At 51.3% G+C, this 18,809-nt stretch overlaps 1 protein-coding gene across 2 annotated transcripts in view; it reads left to right on the top strand.

Moving 5' to 3' along the window:
• The window catches only part of LOC122371694 (unconventional myosin-VI-like), a 40,003-nt gene that overhangs the window by 8,211 nt on the left and 12,983 nt on the right, over positions 1-18,809 (top strand). The window contains exons 3-17 of one of the 2 annotated variants that reach the window (XM_043348213.1): positions 2,696-2,769; positions 6,197-6,326; positions 7,649-7,813; positions 8,940-9,202; positions 9,507-9,656; positions 9,916-10,030; positions 10,406-10,550; positions 11,037-11,194; positions 11,505-11,669; positions 11,954-12,174; positions 12,524-12,639; positions 12,932-13,025; positions 13,464-13,688; positions 14,011-14,328; positions 16,497-16,652. In XM_043348213.1, the coding sequence (XP_043204148.1) occupies positions 2,696-2,769; positions 6,197-6,326; positions 7,649-7,813; positions 8,940-9,202; positions 9,507-9,656; positions 9,916-10,030; positions 10,406-10,550; positions 11,037-11,194; positions 11,505-11,669; positions 11,954-12,174; positions 12,524-12,639; positions 12,932-13,025; positions 13,464-13,688; positions 14,011-14,328; positions 16,497-16,652 (2,495 nt within the window). The remainder of the gene's footprint in view (positions 1-2,695; positions 2,770-6,196; positions 6,327-7,648; positions 7,814-8,939; positions 9,203-9,506; positions 9,657-9,915; positions 10,031-10,405; positions 10,551-11,036; positions 11,195-11,504; positions 11,670-11,953; positions 12,175-12,523; positions 12,640-12,931; positions 13,026-13,463; positions 13,689-14,010; positions 14,329-16,496; positions 16,653-18,809) is intronic. The other variant, XM_043348225.1, reaches the window with a different exon arrangement.

Here is an 18,809-nt window from a genome sequence, read left to right as displayed (position 1 = left end):
TCACGGACCCGGTCGGTGGTTCAGTCGGGCCGGGTGACGATGAAAGGCCACGCGCCGCGACTGAAATGGTCACAGCGCCGGGGCCGGGATGAAGGTCGCGCTGTGAAACAACTTTTCAAGCATTAACGACTGTTGTTGAATGTACGATTTTCTGCAGTCTGCATTGTACCAACCCTAGAGGTCCATTTGAAACTGCTTGTCCAGCGCCTGCAAATGTTCGATGTAACTTGAGTGGGTGGATGGACATCACAACGGCTTTATTTCTACTTAGAGGGGCCTCGATAACACCCGAGTCCCGTTTGTTGATCGTATCTTCAATCTGATAGGCAACCAAAAATGCCGATTAGCGAACAATCAGACGGATGTGCCGATTGCTGCTTTTATCGTCATCACAGGATTAGAACAGACGAATAGGCGGCCAACTATCTGAGTGTTACGAGGAAGTCTGATTACTATTTAATGACAGAATGTAATTGTAATGTTTTGGCTAGGCGTGCCGGACTCAATAACGCTGCTTTGCCAGGGTCGTCATATTTGCCAAAGCTAGTAACTCCATTGTAGGAGACGCGTCGGGGTCGATTCTGAACTGTGCGGACAGCTGTTCAAACACTGCAGACGGATTCGTTGCGTCCGAGTGCGTCTGGCTCCCTCGCGGTCCGACGCGCTCAGCTCAGTCCGCAGAGGAAGAGGGCGATTAGCGTTCCGCTAGCTTGCCGACCGACCACCTGTTACTGGTGGTAGTTCTCCCTGTAGACCGGCAGGTGGCACTGGTGGCTGTCATCGGCGACTGCCGTGTGTCATAGAACCATTGGCAGAGGTCAGCGAGGAATGAGGATGTCATGTGTCCTAAGGCAGGGGTCAGCGAGGCTGTGACGTGACCTTAGGTCGAGGTCAGCGCGATCGCAATGTGACTAAGGATTCCTGAGAGGTTGTTTGGCCTGTCCCTTATCTGCTTTCCTGACTGGCCCGGTGGCTAGCCGTGACCCTCAGTGATTGTGAAAATGTCACCTGACCTGACCTCACCCACCCGTCCTGGCTGTCACCTGGCCTGTTCCCCCGTGCCGAACAAGTTTTCCGTCGGATACGACCGAGAATCACCTACGTCACACATTCTATCGTTATCTTGTCGTTATCTTTAGTGCCGCGGTGACGCGTCGAGACACAGAAAAAGCAGGCCATCTCCGCCCGGGCAGCGGATTAGTGTGACCTTGAACAGCTGGGTACGGTGTCAGCTGAGGTTCCCACAGTGCCACGAGAGCCACTGATGGACAATCGGATGATAGCGGGACCGGATGTCCTCCCTCCAAGTGGCCAGCCGAGGACGGTGAACCGTTAGCGCTTCCGAAAGTCGTCAGGCGGTCCTGAGCTAAATTGAAAATGTGTGTATTGTAACAGACAGTAGTCGTGTGGTCCAACCGCATTTCGGTTATGTGATACTTTGAGCGTATTGAATATGAAATATCTCTTTACTCGTCATCAAGTCATCAAACACTACCTCATGTCCATAGTGTAGCTCCAGTCGACTGCTATGTCAGGCTCGCCGGGGCACCTTACTGTCCAGACCGTGTGCCCCGTCTCCAGCACACGGTCCGAACCGGACGCGACCTTTGACCTCCTGTGGGCGGCACAGCGTTGAGCGTGACCTCTGACCCGGGTCACCACCCCGGATCAGCCCACCGTTTTTGCCGTGAACTCTATATTAGGGTGGCTGAATGCACGAAGGTATGAATTTGACTGAGCGAGCCTCCATTAGTGAATCTCGGATCCGCCCCATTGACGCTGTATTAAAGGAACCCTCCCACCTTAACATTAGTTTTGAGTTGAGATAGCCAACTGCCAAGTTTGCGGCCAGGCTCAGAAACCACCATTTAGGTATCCTGGTCGCAACCCCCGCAGCTTTATGGTGTTCAAGAAATTTTTTCCCTTTACTTGCAGGGTGGGACCAGCGTGGTCCCTATCTCTTAACCATTACGGGAATCTGATAACGTCATCAGGCTTTCGAACGTCCGTTAAATGTTTGACTAAAACGTTTTGTAGCACGCGGTGGTATATGCTGCTTTGCGCGCAACAAATGCCGCACTTTCAAAAAAAGTCGCTAGGAACAGCGGAGATCCCAAAAAGTAAACAAAAGTAAAAGTCTAATATCTTGAAAACCGGTGAATATTTTTCGATGAAATTTGGTAGATATTCGTTTTTGCTCTTTCTGAACCGAGCGACATCACTTTCAGCCAATTCATTAACTTTTTTGAAGGTGGGAGGGTCCCTTTAACTGAAACTTATTACTGAGCGACTGCTAGATGGCGATCGTTTGCGCACCAGCTGGTACAGACATTAGCGTGTTTGTGTGTCGAGTTGTTCCGCGTTCCGGCGGGGCGATGTCATTCTACGACCAATCGCTGTCCTGGCGATGTTGTTCGAAGTGTTATTAGCGTCAGGAAGCTTGTTATGAGTTGGGGCATTCCCACGGTTATAAGAGCTGAAAATGTTTTTCGACACCGGAAGGAACTTAATTGAATAACGGCGGCGTATTTAACGCTTTTGTTTGATCCGATCAGTACGCAAAAGAAACATAAGGGAATTTTGTTTGATCAGTATGCACAAGAAACATAAGGGAATCTGGAAATTAGAAACTAGTTCTATTCTGACTACGCCCCGTGCCTTCTGTATTCTGACCGTTCTCTTGGCGTGTCGGCAGGTGCCCTGATGAACCTGAACGAAGCCACACTGCTCAACAACGTACGGCTTCGCTACGGACGGGACGCCATCTATGTAAGTCGCGTCACCGCTCGGGGGGGGGGGGGGCTGTCGAAGGCTGTGAGGGGATGTTTTTGGCGGGGGGGGGGGGCAGACAGCTGGGACTGGGTCATTGCTCTGGGAACATTTTTGTATTATTTCATATGAGATAACTATATGGAACAACTGGCCGCATATTCAGAACCTGCCCTCTAACATGCGCCAGACGTACCCATCAGCAAGGCCGCCCACAAAAATAGTTTGCCGAGGTAGGATCAACCAGACTGAGGAGTCTTCTTGCATTAGACTATCACGAAGAGTGTTCCAATCTGATCCGACTGGCACTTTGGCGTATAGCAACGTGGATTAGGTCGTCATTTTGTCGAGTCTCGCCATGATGCACATTGCAAGGTCTGGGTTATGCTTTGCTGCACTGAGCTATGTTGCAAGGTCGCGTCAGCCGATTCAGCACACAGCGGGCAACTGGCGGCCTCTCTCAGGTCTCTAGCCGATCTTGTATTGACTGTTGATACTCCTCACACAAGAACCTGGCGGGCCTCGCCAGGTCCCGGCCAACCTTGTTTGGCCAACCGATCCGGTCGTGCCCGAAATATACCCTGCCAGGGTTGAAGACCGAGACCACCGACCAGCGTGTGTTCCGCCATGGCCACGAAGCCTGTCCCTGCCCTGCCGCGATCGTGAAGTCGTGGCCATTGTGCCTCCCTCCGCGGCTACGTAGCCTGCCCTGCTGCGATCGAAGCGAGTCACGACCAGTGTGTGTTTCCGCCATGGCCACGAAGTCGTCACGCACCAGCAGTCATCTGTACCGACGCGGATAGCGGCGGCGGCGGCGGCGGCGGCGCGTCGATGGTGGGCGGTGGTGGCGGCGGGTCGGGTGGTGGGGACTGGGGACTGGTGATGGTTAGTGCCTGGCAGCAGTGGCCTGCGGCAGCAGCGCCGTCGGCAGGAAGGGGTTAGCAGCAGGTGGTGATGTCAGATGGATGATGTTCGGGGTTTTATGTTAATTTAAATGTTTACTTCAAGCTTCCGCTAAGAGGCGACGTGATGAAAATGGATGAAGAGCGGATGTTGACAGTTTTATCCCATATGACAGGCCTAGTTTTTTTTTACTGATTATGATGCGGATTTCTTTAGGGCTCCTAGATAAGCGTCATCGCCGCTGAATGACAGTTGACTGGCAGGGCGAAACAGGTGGAAAGTCATGTCTAGGAAGACATTTTTTGGTGGGGGTGGGGGGGGGAGGGGGCGTGTGGATAAGATCTCGCTAGACAACCGAAACTGGCTACTGCTGTCTGTGTGGAATGGACGCCTTACCCGGATTTGCTTATTTATTAATTCAAGAACTGTACCCTTGATCGGAGTGAGTCACTGCGGATGTAGTGGAGGGTCCCTTATACCTCCAGCCTCTCGACACACGACGTTACATTACCCCTCCCTGTCTTCTACGCCCCCTGACCCGGCGGCCGGGTTTGGTATCGGTTCCGAGGCACGCGCCGTATCGGAGTTCTGTGGCACCGATAGAGGAGGCACCATACCGTACCCGGCGTGCTCACGGCCGGTGCCACGCTGTGTTTGGGGGAGGAGTGTGGGTAGGGGGTCACGGTCACGCCCGCATCATTGAGGGTCACGGGTCGGCGACCGGTGGAGAGGGGAGTCGTGCTGCTGCCTCCACCGCTCTTGTTACCGAGTGGTGGCAGGCATGTCAGGAACAGGTGGTGGGGCGTTTTTCCACTGACTTCTGCTGGTTACCCAGACGGAAGACAGGCGAGCCAAGAGCCGCTAGTTACCCAGACTTGACGTATCCTCCATCAATTGGAGCTGTCTAATGCGTATGGTCTGCTATTAGGGGGACTCGTATCACAATACTAGCAGTGTCGCTGATGAAACCTGAGCCAGACGCGCCGCTCTCAATTTCCACCGCCGTGAAACCTCAGACGTCACAGTCGTCGCGCTACGGCGCCGCTCTCCCATTTGCATCCTGTTTGTGTCGTTACGGAGTGGCGAACCCACGACCGAACGCCGCTCTTCGGCTAGGCGTTTTAATGCCTCACCGATCACCCAGCTGTTGGTGCGTCAGATTGGCGGAGCCGTGATTGGGAGACGTCCGTCACCCGTCTGGGTTGACCCGGGGTTACCTGTGGTCAAATAATTCGTCGGTGTCGGCTAGTCAGGATGTTAAAGCAGTCGACTGCTGGGAACTAGCCGGGATGCCGAGTCAGTCCCTGATAGGAAATAATTGGAAGTTGGAACCTCGAGTTCGTCGCTAATGGAATAGTCTTGATTTCGGGGTGGTCGTTTTTGTAGACATGCCCGGGTGCTGGACGGTAGCGCTGTTGTGTCACGACCATCGAATGGTATGCATGTAGCTGGGACTGTTGCGGAACTGCTCTAGGATAGAGGGACGGTGATGGCTCTGAGGTAGAGCGACATGACTGTGGAGTAGTTCTGTGAGGTGCAAGCTGTCGTCTGAATCTCGGTCTAGGTCCCGAGCACTGCGCGTCCTGAGAATGTCCGTTGACTCGTTGTATTTCGGTGCAGCGAATAGGGCAAGCCAAAGGGAATTAACCTTCACCCATATGAGGGCTTGGCATGGAATGCGAAATTTTTGGTGGACAATGGTGGCGTTGTAAACTTATGTGCCCAATGTCCGTCATGCAAAAGTCTGCATTGCATCAGGTTCTCATGGGTCACTTAAAAACGGATGATTGTGATGGCCACTTGTATGCTCTGATGAACGAGTCTGTTTGGTTTAATCCCTCTTATCGTAACGGCTATCGCTGTTGTACTTAATGCCTGTGACTGGTACCCGATGCTATTCACTATCAAACCTTGTTGACTTGGTGATTGGCCATAAGCTTCTAACCCCACCCCGACGGCTTGGCTCTGTCTTGGCCTTGATTCAGTAAGAGCGCCTGCTAGTACCATTTGGAATGAAGTACTGGATTATGGAATGTAGTGCGGGAATGTGACATTTAGCTGCTCTGCATTGTTTTTGCTTGTGTTTTGTATCTGTTGCGTGTATTTTGCCTGTACGACAGACAGGCCAAAATGGTAATTATGAGGGTATGTGGCATAACAAGAGCATTATCACAATGGAACAATCGCTGCGGCGGCACAAATGACGTCTTTGTCCTCCCCGGATCAGGGCCGACGTTTGTCCGAAGTCGGAGGCCATGAATCATAACAAAGGACTTAGCAGATGTTTTTTTTTTTTAACCTTGTAAGAAGACAAGAGCAATCTAACTTGCGAATGCATGTTATAAAAAAGAAAACGTTCGTGTGTTATGGTTGCTCGATGCTCCGGTTTGGCTGGGATCCTAGCCACCCAGTGGCTATAACCTCCAGCCCCCACAAGCATGGCTGTGTATTGTAAATGCCATGTTGTAACTGTACATTTCTCATCCATGCCGTAAGTCACGCTCTCCTCCCTCGTCTTCCGCAGACGTACGTGGCCAACATCCTGCTGGCGGTGAACCCGTACAAGGACATGCGGCAGCTCTACTCGTCCGAGGTCATCAAAAAGTACCAGGGCAAGTCCCTGGGCACGCTGCCGCCGCACGTATTCGCCATCGGTGAGTTATGAACAGCACGGGTCTGTTGAGTGTTCAGACACTGGTAAATGAATATGAAAGCTGCAGTTAAACGTTACCTTTAGCCGGTGCCGAGTCTCAAATCTCCGATCACGATCAATTTTTCGTTTTTTGAGAGATGGAGTTAAAATTTCGATGCTCCGCTTCTCAGTTTATTAAGAGCTTCAGCGATTTATTGCCTTAAAAATGTGGTTAATGCCGATTCGATAATTCACCCTCTCCTAAAAGTATACACCGAGTGAGCTACTGCATTTATAGAAGGTGCATGCCATGTGTTTCACTCCAGTTTGTTTGGGATTTTCAATCATGCGTCAGCTCGCGTGCCACTGTGGATGGGGTCTGCGTGACAATCCTCACTTGGCTAGGACTTGTCCACATAACTTGTCCATTTAAACTACTCACACTGGATAAACAGTCGCATAAACTCCTGGACAGTCCTTTGTTCTTAATTCCATTAGGTCTGTTTACACCCGTGTATAATTATCTGGCCCTGTTGGGTCCCCTACCTCGAGCCCCATCTGTCCCCCCTAATCCCGTCCACCATCCGTCCGACCGCACTATCGGCGACCCTGGCGAGCGGGGCGGGGCGGGTAGATACGCCGCTCGGCCGACCGGCCGGCCGGACAGAGTGTCGTGATGTCATGCTCGCCGCTACCGCCACGACCAGGTGACGCTATCTTATCCACCCGCCGCTGGCCCGCCCGCCGCCCGCCGCCCGGCGCGGTGCCGCCCCCTTTGTCAGCAGTTGGACACGGGGTGAAATTAGATGGGTATCGTAGGAGATAGCGCTCAAGTTGGCATAGGCTGGATGGTTTGAATTCAATTTTTGCCAGTTCTGATTATGAATGAAAGCCCTTTGTCCTCACCATTATCCAAAACAAAAGAAAGGTCAAGCCTATGCATCAGCAGTCAGCACTGGCGTGACTGACGAAAGCTTATTTCACATGCTTGATGCTGCATTGCTTCACTATGCTGTTGAAGCATTTTAAGAGAGTGGTTTCGTCACTGGCGGTGTCGTCACTACCCTTTTGAGTCATTCCGTTTCCTACTTTTCGCCCTTCGCGATTTGTGGAGCCAAGCAGGAAGCAATTTGAAAATGTTCTTAACTCCGGCAGCTAACGATACATTGACTTATTGCCAGGAGGCAGCGGAACTTTTTTGAATCGATTTTAGATACACCCAGTCATCTATATTATAAATCCTAAATCTGACTAATGCGCATACTCGTCTGTTTGTCCCTTACCTGCACTCACAGTAGAAAGATTCCATCCAGTATCGACTGACTCGCTCCTTCTGTTTCGCAGCCGACAAGGCGTTCCGCGACATGAAGGTGTTGAAGCAGTCCCAGAGTGTGGTGGTGTCTGGTGAGAGCGGCGCCGGCAAGACCGAGTCGACCAAGTACATCCTGCGCTACCTCTGCAAGTCGTGGGGCAGCGCGGCCGGAGAGATCGAGGCCAGGATACTGCAGGGTGAGCAGCCGCCGGGGAGCTTGGTGGGAGGTTGATAGCTGCGTATAGGGAACAAATGGTGGCTGGAGTATTGAGGAATGTGCTCGGGAGGACCGAAATGGGTTGTGCTCTAGAGGACGAACCTGAGGCATGCTGGAGAAGTGTCCTCGGGGACACGGAATAAAGGCCGCCGTCCACTGCGACGGAATTCCGTCCGGAGTCCGTCCGGAATGTCGCCGCACGCTGGCCGCATCCGGTCCGGATGCGGTCCGGATGCGGAGAGCTAATAAATGTTTCCTATCACTTATTACCAAATAAAATATTGCAAGTAACCAGCAGCGAATACTCTTGCCATTCTAAGGAAATAATTTTCACTTACTTCATGATGATCGAGTTCCAATTTTTCGTACAATTCACAATGTTTGACTCCGATACGGCCCCAAACCACGTCTGTTCCGGACGTTCCGGATGCGTTTTCCGCAGAAAAGTTCAACGCGTCGGACATCACTCTTCCGTCTCCGTAGCAACCGCATCCGAAACGCATGCGGAGAGCTGACGGAAAATCAACAGCTGATTGCCGTTCGGATGCGGTCCGGACGGAGCGCACACGATTTCCGTACGGACCGGATGCGCCCATAGGGTTCTGTGTTAAATTCCGTACGGACCGCACGCGTTCCGCACAGTGGACGGCGGCCTTAAGAGCGGAGGGCCGCGTGGATGAGCTTTGGATGGCTGTTGAAGTCTAGAACGTTTATTTGGCTTGTGTTTTATGTGACTGAAGTTTATTTTGTTTTGGCTCGGGAACGGGATGTTTGGAGTTTCGTGTGCAATGCCGGCTGGGAAGCTGTGACGTGTTTGTCTGGTGTTTTGTTTGTTGTCTGGTGTTGAGTTTGCTCAGTAGCGAGGGTAAAGCTGACTTGGTTGAGTCGTAGGTTATCTGTCCAGTGTCCACATTTTTTCCGGCTGGATTTATCCGCTGATGGCTCGGGGTTCCATCGTTCATGATTGTTCCTCCATGTGTTATGACTAATCAACGTGAATCAACCAGTGAATACATTGTAATATTTTATTTGTAGGATTGATAATTAACTTTTTACACACATAAAAAATGAACCAAAAGCTAACCAACATCTCGACTTTCCTACAGCTAACCCGATTCTGGAGTCGTTCGGTAACGCCAAGACGACTCGCAACAACAACTCGTCTCGATTCGGCAAGTTCATCGAGATCCACTTCAACGACCGCATGTCTGTGGTGGGCGGCTACATCTCCCACTACCTTCTGGAGCGGTCACGGATCGTTGGTCAGAGTCGGGAGGAGCGGAACTACCACATCTTCTACCAGATATGCGCCGGAGCGCCCGACAGCCTGCGAAAGCAGCTGCGACTCAGCAGCCCCGACCACTTCCAGGTGCGACGGGATGGTGCGGGGCGTAGAGTGGAGAGGGTGCCTGGTGTGGCGGTGATGATACACGCAAATATGGAGAGGCCGTGGGGTGACAATTTAAGTCATTGTGCGGCGGATGGTAGGGGGCAGAGTCGGGGAGGCTGCTATGTGCATTTTATGCAACTATCCGTTGTGCGTGTATTGGATACGATTCATGTAGAATCATGAGTGTGCAGATTACGTGTCAACTGAGTTCATCAAACATTGTGTGCGTCACTTGCACTCTCCCGTGACATTGACAAATATTTCTTGTCCCTCTGCACTGCAGTACACCCGGCTGGGCTGCACGCAGTACTTTGCCGACAAGGAGAGCAAACAGTCGATGAACGCCGACCGGCAGAGCGCCGACCACCGCAAGAAGGGTCCTCTCAGCGACCCGAACCTGGACGACGCCAAGGACTTCGCCCGGCTCGACAAGGTGGGTGATGGTGGGGTGTGTCACGGCGGGCGTGATTCATCAACGGAGCCGTGGAAGAGTGTGTTGCGTGAATATGAATATGCTGACAAAGCTGGTCTTTCCCTATAATGGGATAGGATGTAGGAACGCTCGCAATTTTACGTGTTGTCTTAATTTGAAGAAAGGTTTGTCAAATTATTAAGGTATAAAACGCTACCCTGATGTGTAGTGGCGGATGATGTGAACTGTTCCACTGATGCCGATCGTTGTGTTTCGTCAGGCGCTGGCTACTATTGGTCTGGGTGAAAAGCAGCGCCTGGACATTTACACGACGGTGGCGGCCGTCCTCCACCTGGGAAACGTCGCCTTCGAGGACAACCCCGAGGACAGGAAAGGTGAGAAAAACTGGGGACACAGTCCTGAGGTCGAAGATGCCGGGGCGAACCTGAAGATAGGGGAGAGTAGGACCATGTATGTTCGAGTTACCATCTAAAGCTCTGTCGCCCCTACTTTTGGCCAGTTTCCGAGCCTCTTCACTCTGTTCCCAAGGCTTCCAATGTCATGGGGCCTCTGCAAAAAGTCCTCATGCGTGTCTTCACTAGGATTTCCTGATCCGTAACTTGTGCAAAGTAGGTTGAACTGAAGTATCATGAATGCTATTTTTTTTTTGTTCAAAACACCTCATTCAAATGCAATGTCGCGCTCGTGCGCTATTGTTCTGTTTGTCTGGCTCAGAAGTCGGAAGTATCAGTTGCTCTTCTCTCCGCCAGGTGGCTGTATGGTCTCTCCATCGTCGGAGCAGTCTCTGGCCACGGCGGCCGCGCTGCTCGGCGTCGATCCCGACGAGCTGAACCAGGCCCTGCTCTCGCGTGTGATGCAGACCAGCAAGGGCGGCGCCAAGGGCACGGTCATCATGTGAGGAACGGGTACCGGGAGGGCCGCGCGGTGGGGCATGTAGTGGCAGGGAGTCAAGAGCTGATAGTGTGGTACAGTAATAGCACGAGTGCTTTTTGACTTCCCTTGGCTGCTGTGAATGATGCATGGATCGTAGCTACACAATTCTGAGAATTACGTCTAGGTTTTACGAATCATCGTTGTCTTTCCTTCCCGTAACTGACACTACCTACCACCCGGTGCTGAAGTCGCTAATTGTTTGGCCTTGCGGTCCCTACCGGCTCAAACTGACGGAGAGCTCGGCCATTATATACCTACGTCCCTAAGTAGCGGACAAACGTTCCATTTACCTGCGTTACTACCTACGTTGCATACGTACTAGCACACCTTCCCAGGTGATGGTGTACCTTCAAGTTCCCACCACCCGTAACTACGCCCCGCCCGCGCCATGCTGCTGTGCATTGCATCCCTTACTAACACCTCACCTCGACCCGGGGCTGACTACAGGGTGCCGCTGAAGACGCACGAGGCGCACAGCGCTCGGGACGCGCTCGCCAAGGGCATCTACTCACGCCTGTTCGACTACATCGTGTCTGTGATCAACCAGAGCATCCCGTTCAGCTCGTCCAGCTACTATATCGGCGTGCTGGACATTGCCGGCTTCGGTCAGTGGCGAACTGTCTCGGGGACGATCGGAGGGGATGGGGGGAGGGGGCTGGGAGCGCCGGGGCCGAGTGTGGTGGGACCAATGCAGAGGTCGCCAACGTGCCCGGAGTCCGGTTTAGAATTTAACGTTTTTGTCGTTGATGTTGAATAGGTATTAGCTGTCCGTGGATTGGGATTTATCCGGTGCTAATTATTGTCCTTGGCGCATAAGTGTCATCGTCGACCCGTTTCCGTCGAATCCCGTGTTGCTGTATTCGTTATTCATTTCATTTCCACTGACGGTTCCACGTGTCTCCTACTCACCTCCAGAGTACTTCACGGTGAACAGTTTCGAGCAGTTCTGCATCAACTACTGCAACGAGAAGCTGCAGCAGTTCTTCAACCAGCGCATCCTGCGCGACGAACAGGAACTCTACGAGCGAGAGGGGCTCGGCGTCAAGAAGATCAGCTACGTCGACAACCAGGACGCCATCGGTACGCGGCGTGGGCAGCGGGGGGGGGGGGGAAGCTGGACCGATGCTCAGACTAGTTAAAAGGATTGATAAAATGTTAAGATAAGTGTATTGTTTGTCCATGCTGGTGGCTTTGAACGAGTGATTCGTGACAAATGGCCGTATCAACTGAACTTACTGCTACTTGGCCTTTTCGCGGGACAATCATGACAACCACTTGTTGCACTATCCACGATCGTCACATCTAAAAATGGTAATCACGTTTTGTGTGTCACGACCGCCAACGTTAACAACCTTTGTTTGCAGACCTGATCGAGACCAAGGGCGGCATCCTGTATCTGCTGGACGAGGAGTCGAAGCTGCCGCGCCCCTCGGCCGTCCACTTCACCCAGTCGGTGCACAGCGGCTGCGGCAGCTCGTTCCGGCTCGCACTGCCGCGCAAGTCCAAGCTGCGCGACCACCGCGAGATCAGAGACGACGAAGGTTTCCTGGTGCGGCACTTTGCCGGCGCTGTGTGCTACCAGACGGTGAGAATCGGGCGGGGGACGGCAGCCTGGGCCGGTCAGAGTGGGTAGGATGGATCGGGGTGGGCGGAGCTTTATATATCATGGAATATCCTGGTCTGTATAATGCCTAACCAATCGAATTGAAACGTCGTCTAACGGATTATTGCGTTTCATGATTTGTGTCTGTTTTATACTGTATACACATCGCAATGTGTGTTCTAGAATAATGCTGCTTAAATTTCAGGAACTTAGTCACGCAGTGGGAAGTTGAAAGCTGCGCTCCTGCCTGTTCCGATGAATATCATCATATTTTGTTCTCTAGGTAATGCGCCCTTAGGATAAGTTTGTGTTTATGCTTTGTTTTCTTCAGGACAAGTTCCTGGAAAAGAACAACGACGCACTGCACGGTTCGCTGGAGGGCCTGATCCACGAGTCTCGCAACGCCTTCCTGCAGGGTCTGTTCGCCAGCCAGGCCGCCACCAACGGGTCAGTGAATAGGTAGTCAGCAGGGTGTGATTCACACCCCTTTGCGCCCTTCTATGTTCAATGCGCTCTGTAAAAATGCGGTTGTTCCCGTTGGACAAATAACTCTGATGTGATAAAACGGCAATGGTAAGGTAGTAATTCAACGTTTGATGGATTTTGTAAGGGTGGTGTGCTAGTCTGGACCCGTGATATATTTTGCTCAACTCTGAAATACCTTAACTTTTTAAATTTCAATCTAGCCCATCAGCGAACACTATTCTGACTCGCGCCACCGCCTATGTACCCTGAACAGGAAGGCGCCCGCCCGCGGTAAGCTGGCGCTCGGATCCGTGGGCTCCAAGTTCAAGCAGCAGCTTTCCGACCTCATGGACAAGCTCAACTCGACGGTGAGTATATGAGGGGGCAGCCGTCACTCGCGTTCTGCTCAGTGGAGATCTTATGTGTACAAACTGCGGCCGGCAAGTTGCAATAGATGGTGTGATGGTGCGATATGCTTGTAGCTTGGGATTATCCAATCCGTAGGCATCCAGCTGCTCAATCGGCAAGGAATTGCGCGATTAAGGAGGTTAGCAAGTTTTGCACACAGATCGACTGCTGTGAGCTGTCTCCTTACATGGATTGCTCGTGGTTCGCATTATGTAATTAATATTTATGCAGATTGCACTCATTTATATGAGAACTTTTATACAATATACATGTTACTTTTATATCCGAACACTTATTCATGAAGGTAACCTAGTTAATGATCGCATACTTGTTTCTGTCTAATTTATTCGCCGGTAGCAGCTGCAAGTGCGTTCAACCGTCCACCGTTTCCCCTGCAGGGTACCAACTTCATCCGGTGCATCAAGCCGAACCCGAAGATGGTGGACCGTCTGTTCGAGGGCGGTCAGATCCTCTCGCAGCTGCAGTGCTCCGGAATGACCACGGTACTGCAGTTGATGCAGCAAGGCTACCCGAGCCGTGCGCCCTTCAACGAGCTCTACGCCATGTACAAAAAGTACCTGCCCAAGGAGCTGGCGCGACTCGACCCGCGCCTCTTCTGCAAGGTAAGGGTGGTGCAGTGGCCGACGGGCTGGGGTGTGTTAGAATAGCGGAGGCTTGGTGTGGCAACTTGTAACGTTATTTATTGGTTCAGCGCCGGGTACTCGTCATTGCGTTTACATGGTTTTTCAACCTGTGCAGCTGCTGATATTTATTCTATTTCTTACAATGTTTTTTTTCTAGAGCTTTGCAGACGGTGGTCTTGATAATCTTTATCAATCCGCAAGTACCAGTGCATGTAGTAGATTGTGTAGTGATACGAACGGTGCTGCTACACATAAGCTGTTCCCGCTCCCTCCGACTGATTTATGTTCATTCGTTCCACAGCTGCTGCTGCGAGCGCTGGGTCTGAACGAGCACGACTTCAAGTTCGGCATGACCAAGCTGTTCTTCCGTCCAGGCAAGTTCGCCGAGTTCGATCAGATCATGAAGTCGGATCCGGAGAACCTGGCCGCTCTTGTGGCGCGCGTGCGCAAGTGGCTGGTGGTCTCCCGCTGGAAGAAGGCGATATGGTGCGCGTACTCTGTCATCAAACTGCGCAACAAGATCCTGTACCGCCGCGAGAACCTGGTGCTGCTGCAGAGTCAGACCCGCGGCTACCTGGCCAGGAAGCACTACCGCCACCGCTACCTGGCAGTCATGAAGGTAACTATAACCGAACACTATAGGACACTATGACCGGGCTGTGGTACGGGAGGGGGGAGTGGGGGGGGGGGGCTCGTGTAAACGGATGGGGTTAGCGCGAGACACTTGTAAGTTTTTTCCTGTACCGATGGGTACAGCTGTGCTGATGGGTACAGGGTGTAGTACCTATCTGTGTTAATTGGGTCCTTCTACGTTAACCGAAATTCGTGTGGTGATTATTTCCCGTCTCTAGAGAACATAGAGGAATGGCTGAGTGCCGTTATGACATGATCATTTGGCCAAAAATGAGACGTTTTCTTCTTCATTGATGCTCCGACCACAGTCTGCTCTGCGTTCTGTTCCCCGTCTCCCATCAACCACTGTCTCGGTAAACGAACCCGCTGGCCCCCAACTACATACAGGGTGTCTCAAAAGTTCGTTCACACATTTCCCATGCCAATAAAGCATATAAGAACCGGCCAAAAGTATAAGGTTTTGGTGTCTGTGTGTACACCAGACAAATATGCATGCTTTGACAACTGATTAAGAAGGTTGGAAACCAACCCCTTTGCTGTATCTCCAAAAATATTTGCTCATACCGATTTTTGTTGCTCCGTCAGCTGCCGGAGGCTGATAAAAGGTTACCAGCTTTCAAGCTCTTGCAGGGGAATCCCCTGCAGTTTCTGCGTCGGATTTAGTTTTGACTAGCTCCCCGGCAACATCTGATTTTCCCTGAAAGCCGACAGCTTGCATCGACACCATTCTTGAGTATTTTGTAGGCATTCTCTGGCGCTAACTCCTTCATGAATGACTGGCGCCGACATCCCAAGCGCCATTTTCCTTTTCAAAACGACCCCAGTCCTGAACAAACGGGAAGTGCCAGGAGTAAATTTTTCGCATCATATGGTAGCAGAATGTGTCGGACGTCTGTTTCTCAGACACATTGTGCAAATTTTGCAAATTCCAAGCGCTCGTCATTCCCCATGCCAAGACCTTCGCTCGGTTGCGGAGTGTTTTCCTCGGGAGATGTTCTGCTTTGTAAACGGCCCAAACCAGTCCATCGTGTGGTTTTATCGGGATTTTATGTTTAAAAGAAAATTATTCGCTGCAGATCTCCCTCTTGAAACTTCGTTAGATAAAATTTTACAATAACTGACACTTTTGGAGGGTCAGGTGTCCTTGGCATTGACGATTTTTGTGTTATTGTCCCCAAAAATTAGCGTTATAGATATTATAAACAATTTTAAATTATAATTTGTCTTTATTTTACGATGACCTGCACTTTTTGAAAATGGGTAACCTCTGTCTGTGACCTTCTTGCCAGTTTTCAATAGTTATGACCGCATTTTCAGCTGCTTTCCGGAACACGAGTCTGCTGTCGTGCGAGGGTCGTTCAAAACGCCGTTAGTCTCGCATGGTTTCGTCCTTCAAAAATTTTAGCCACCGTTTTTATGAGATGATCATCATGCTGCACTCATCCTCGCCGACACTTAGCCATGTGTCATTTCCGACTTAACCATTCCCATTACTCCTGAAACAGAGAGTTTCACAACATACCCGACTTTGCAACCTACATTTTCGTGCCTGACCCATGGTCAGAGGTGAACCCTTCTTGTGAGCTCATGAAGGGTCGAATGCACTTGAAAACAATGAGACTGCTTGAGGAAGGTTGTCACCAATGCCCATGCAAAATTTCGACTGTTAATTTCTTGTTGATTCAGAATTATTGACAAAAAAGCATGGCTGGTACCTGTGAACGAACTTTTGAGACACCCTGTACGTACTACCGGTACCCCTCGTCGCCCCCTTCCGGGGCCTCATACTACAACTAACTGTTGTTGTTGTTGTTGTTCTCCCCGGGTCGGCTCACGGCCGACCGTAGCCCAACGGCTCTTGGTGACTGAGGTAGCCGCGGCTCAAGGCCGCCACGGCCCCGCCGTCCCGAAGCTGCGTAGGGTCCGGTCTAATATTGCCGAGTAGGCGGAGCCTCGCGCCAGCCAAGCACGGGCACCTCAGCAGTACGTGCTCTGGCGTGTCCGGGCCCTCGCGACACACCAGGCAGCGCGCCGCCGGGCAGGCCAGGTCGCTGCACTGTGGGCAGTCGCGCTTGGGGCGGCGTCCGATTCTGTGCAGCTAACTCGGTTTACAACTAACACAACTAACTCGGTTCGCCGCGTCCGCGCCCGCAGGTGAAGGGCCTGCAGTCGACGCTGACGCAGATGGCCGACATGGTTTCCAAGATGAAGAAGGACCGCGAGGCATCGGCCAAGCACGTGCAGCAACTGCAGGTCTCCTTCGAGACGGTGGTGAAGAAAATCCGCTCCAAGCCGCTCACACAGCCGCAGGTGAGCCGCCGTCCGACGGGGCAGGGCGTGGGAAACAGGCCCAACGGCGCAACTTCGGACCGATCTGATGAAATATGCAGCTTGAATGTCGTGTTGCGCTTTGTTTTTGGCTAATTTCAGTGGTTGCAGCCAGTCTCAGTTAGCACTGGAACTACGGAATTAATGTCCACTTACAAATCCTTCCAGTGCCTATCCATGGTTGCTTTCAAGGCATTTGGGGATGATGCTTTTATAAAACATTGTGCTAGGCAATGCCGATCCTCAGCGGCTCTCACTCTCGGGTGATCGCTTAATTGAGTGAATTTTCTCGCTACATTGCCAGCAAATTCCCATGGGTGTTCGCCTTAATAATTTCTTCTGGTGCGAGACTCGAGTTGTCTAGCAAATACTGAGACGTAACTCAGCTGTGAGGATAATGACCATTCATTCACAAAATTATTAAGTTCACACCGTTCCGTGCTTCTATCCTCAGGATACTGAAGTCCTTCTCCTCCACGCCGCAACCCCCCTCCGGACTGGACAGGCAACTTTATCTCATGCGGGCTGCTCCCTTGGAGCGGCACCGCTGCTCCCGAGGGAGCGCACCCCGTAGCCGGGTGCAGTGAGTGCCTTGGGGCTGGGTGGCCTGTCCTCTGGACGGGCTCAGCCCCGGCGACTCACTAGAGTGCCTGCCCAGACCAATGTCTCCACCTATATCCTATTATCCTCCCGGCTCTGAAATGGTCCCATTGGACTGAAAGGGCCTAACCCAACAAAACAAAAACATTAACCCAACAAAAAAAAATTATTAAGTTTGTTGTTCGATATCCGCCGATAAGCTGAGCCGCTCGCCGATAAGCCTTCTCTGTTACTGATTTACTATAAATTTGTGGCTAAGAAACGGAATTCGCAACTGAAATAAAATATCTGGTAAGATGTTTGAAGCTCCTGAATAGTGTTAAATGTCAACTACCACTACTATCTCAGTTCGAAGCCCCAATAAAATATTTCTTTTAAAATAAATTGAATATGCAGGGTCTTCCCCATTTTCAGTTCTCCACACTGGCGCTCTACTCAGTCATTCCGCCCTCACGTCTGAATATTGCAGAGTGCGGATGCTTCGTAAACTAACTATGTGGAAGTTATCTCAAATGAGACGGAACGGCGAGAATAATCGCATTCGTTGGAAGGTCGATGTCTGCACCAAACTCATTAGGGATGCCTAATGATCGTGTGATTTAGGATATACGTACGTCAGACGCTGCTTCAAACTATGACACGGAATGGAATTAAAATATATCCAAGACAGACAGACCCTAGTTTATGTTGGCTCTGTTTCAATTGCGTCGTACCGTCAGTTGTGCTTACCCATCGCATTGTGTATGGAGGAGCCTCGAGTTAGCCGCAAGGTTTACCAGCATCCTGTCAGGGATATTTCTAGCCCTCAACTTTTACCATAGCATGTTAAAGCGAAACATTTTTTTTCGTCGTCCCACCTGCAATGAGCACGTGACCAGGAATACCCTGTGATTTGAGTTAGTGAATAATTGTCTGAACGTGGGCACTAGAGTCTAAAGAGAGGTCTGAACATTCTTGTGAATGGTCGGTTTTCTGGTACTTGTTTATTGTCTTCGTTTATAATTTTCGACATTTGCCTTGAATTTGTCATCAAGAAACAATGATAAAGATCTCGCTTGGTAGAAGCCGTTTTGCTATTGTGACTTTTTTCATAAAAAAGCGTGGTGCCATAAGTTTCTTTAAGTGCGGCCGGAGAAAAACGAGATTGAGTCACGCATGACGAGATTGAGAACTTGGGACTGGTACAGATCTAACTGATGGCCCGACTGCAAGCGGGAAGTGTGCATTAAACACCTTTTTCGATATTAATTTGAATTTCCCCCATCGCTAGACGTCCGTTGTTTTATAAGAATATGTACCCATCGACCCCAGGCCGGCTGGAGGCCCAGAAGACCGCCGACTCCAAATACGGCAGATACTTTAGCCAGACTCGGACGGCAGCTACACCTTTTGCAGTAGTTACATAACCACCGCCCCGCGCTAAACTCTGATTTAGCTCCAAACTACCTCCAGGTGTAAAGTCCTCCATCCTGCTCGAGCTTTCATCAGCGTTCCGGCGGCCGAACTATCCTCACCCCGAAGATATATCTCCGCCCATAG

This window comes from Amphibalanus amphitrite, unplaced genomic scaffold, assembly GCF_019059575.1.
Source record: "Amphibalanus amphitrite isolate SeventyFive unplaced genomic scaffold, NRLGWU_Aamphi_draft 000036F_arrow, whole genome shotgun sequence".
Taxonomy (NCBI): Eukaryota; Metazoa; Arthropoda; class Thecostraca; order Balanomorpha; family Balanidae; genus Amphibalanus; species Amphibalanus amphitrite.
Note: the sequence above shows the minus strand (reverse complement) of the source record. Positions and strands in the feature narration are given on the sequence as shown.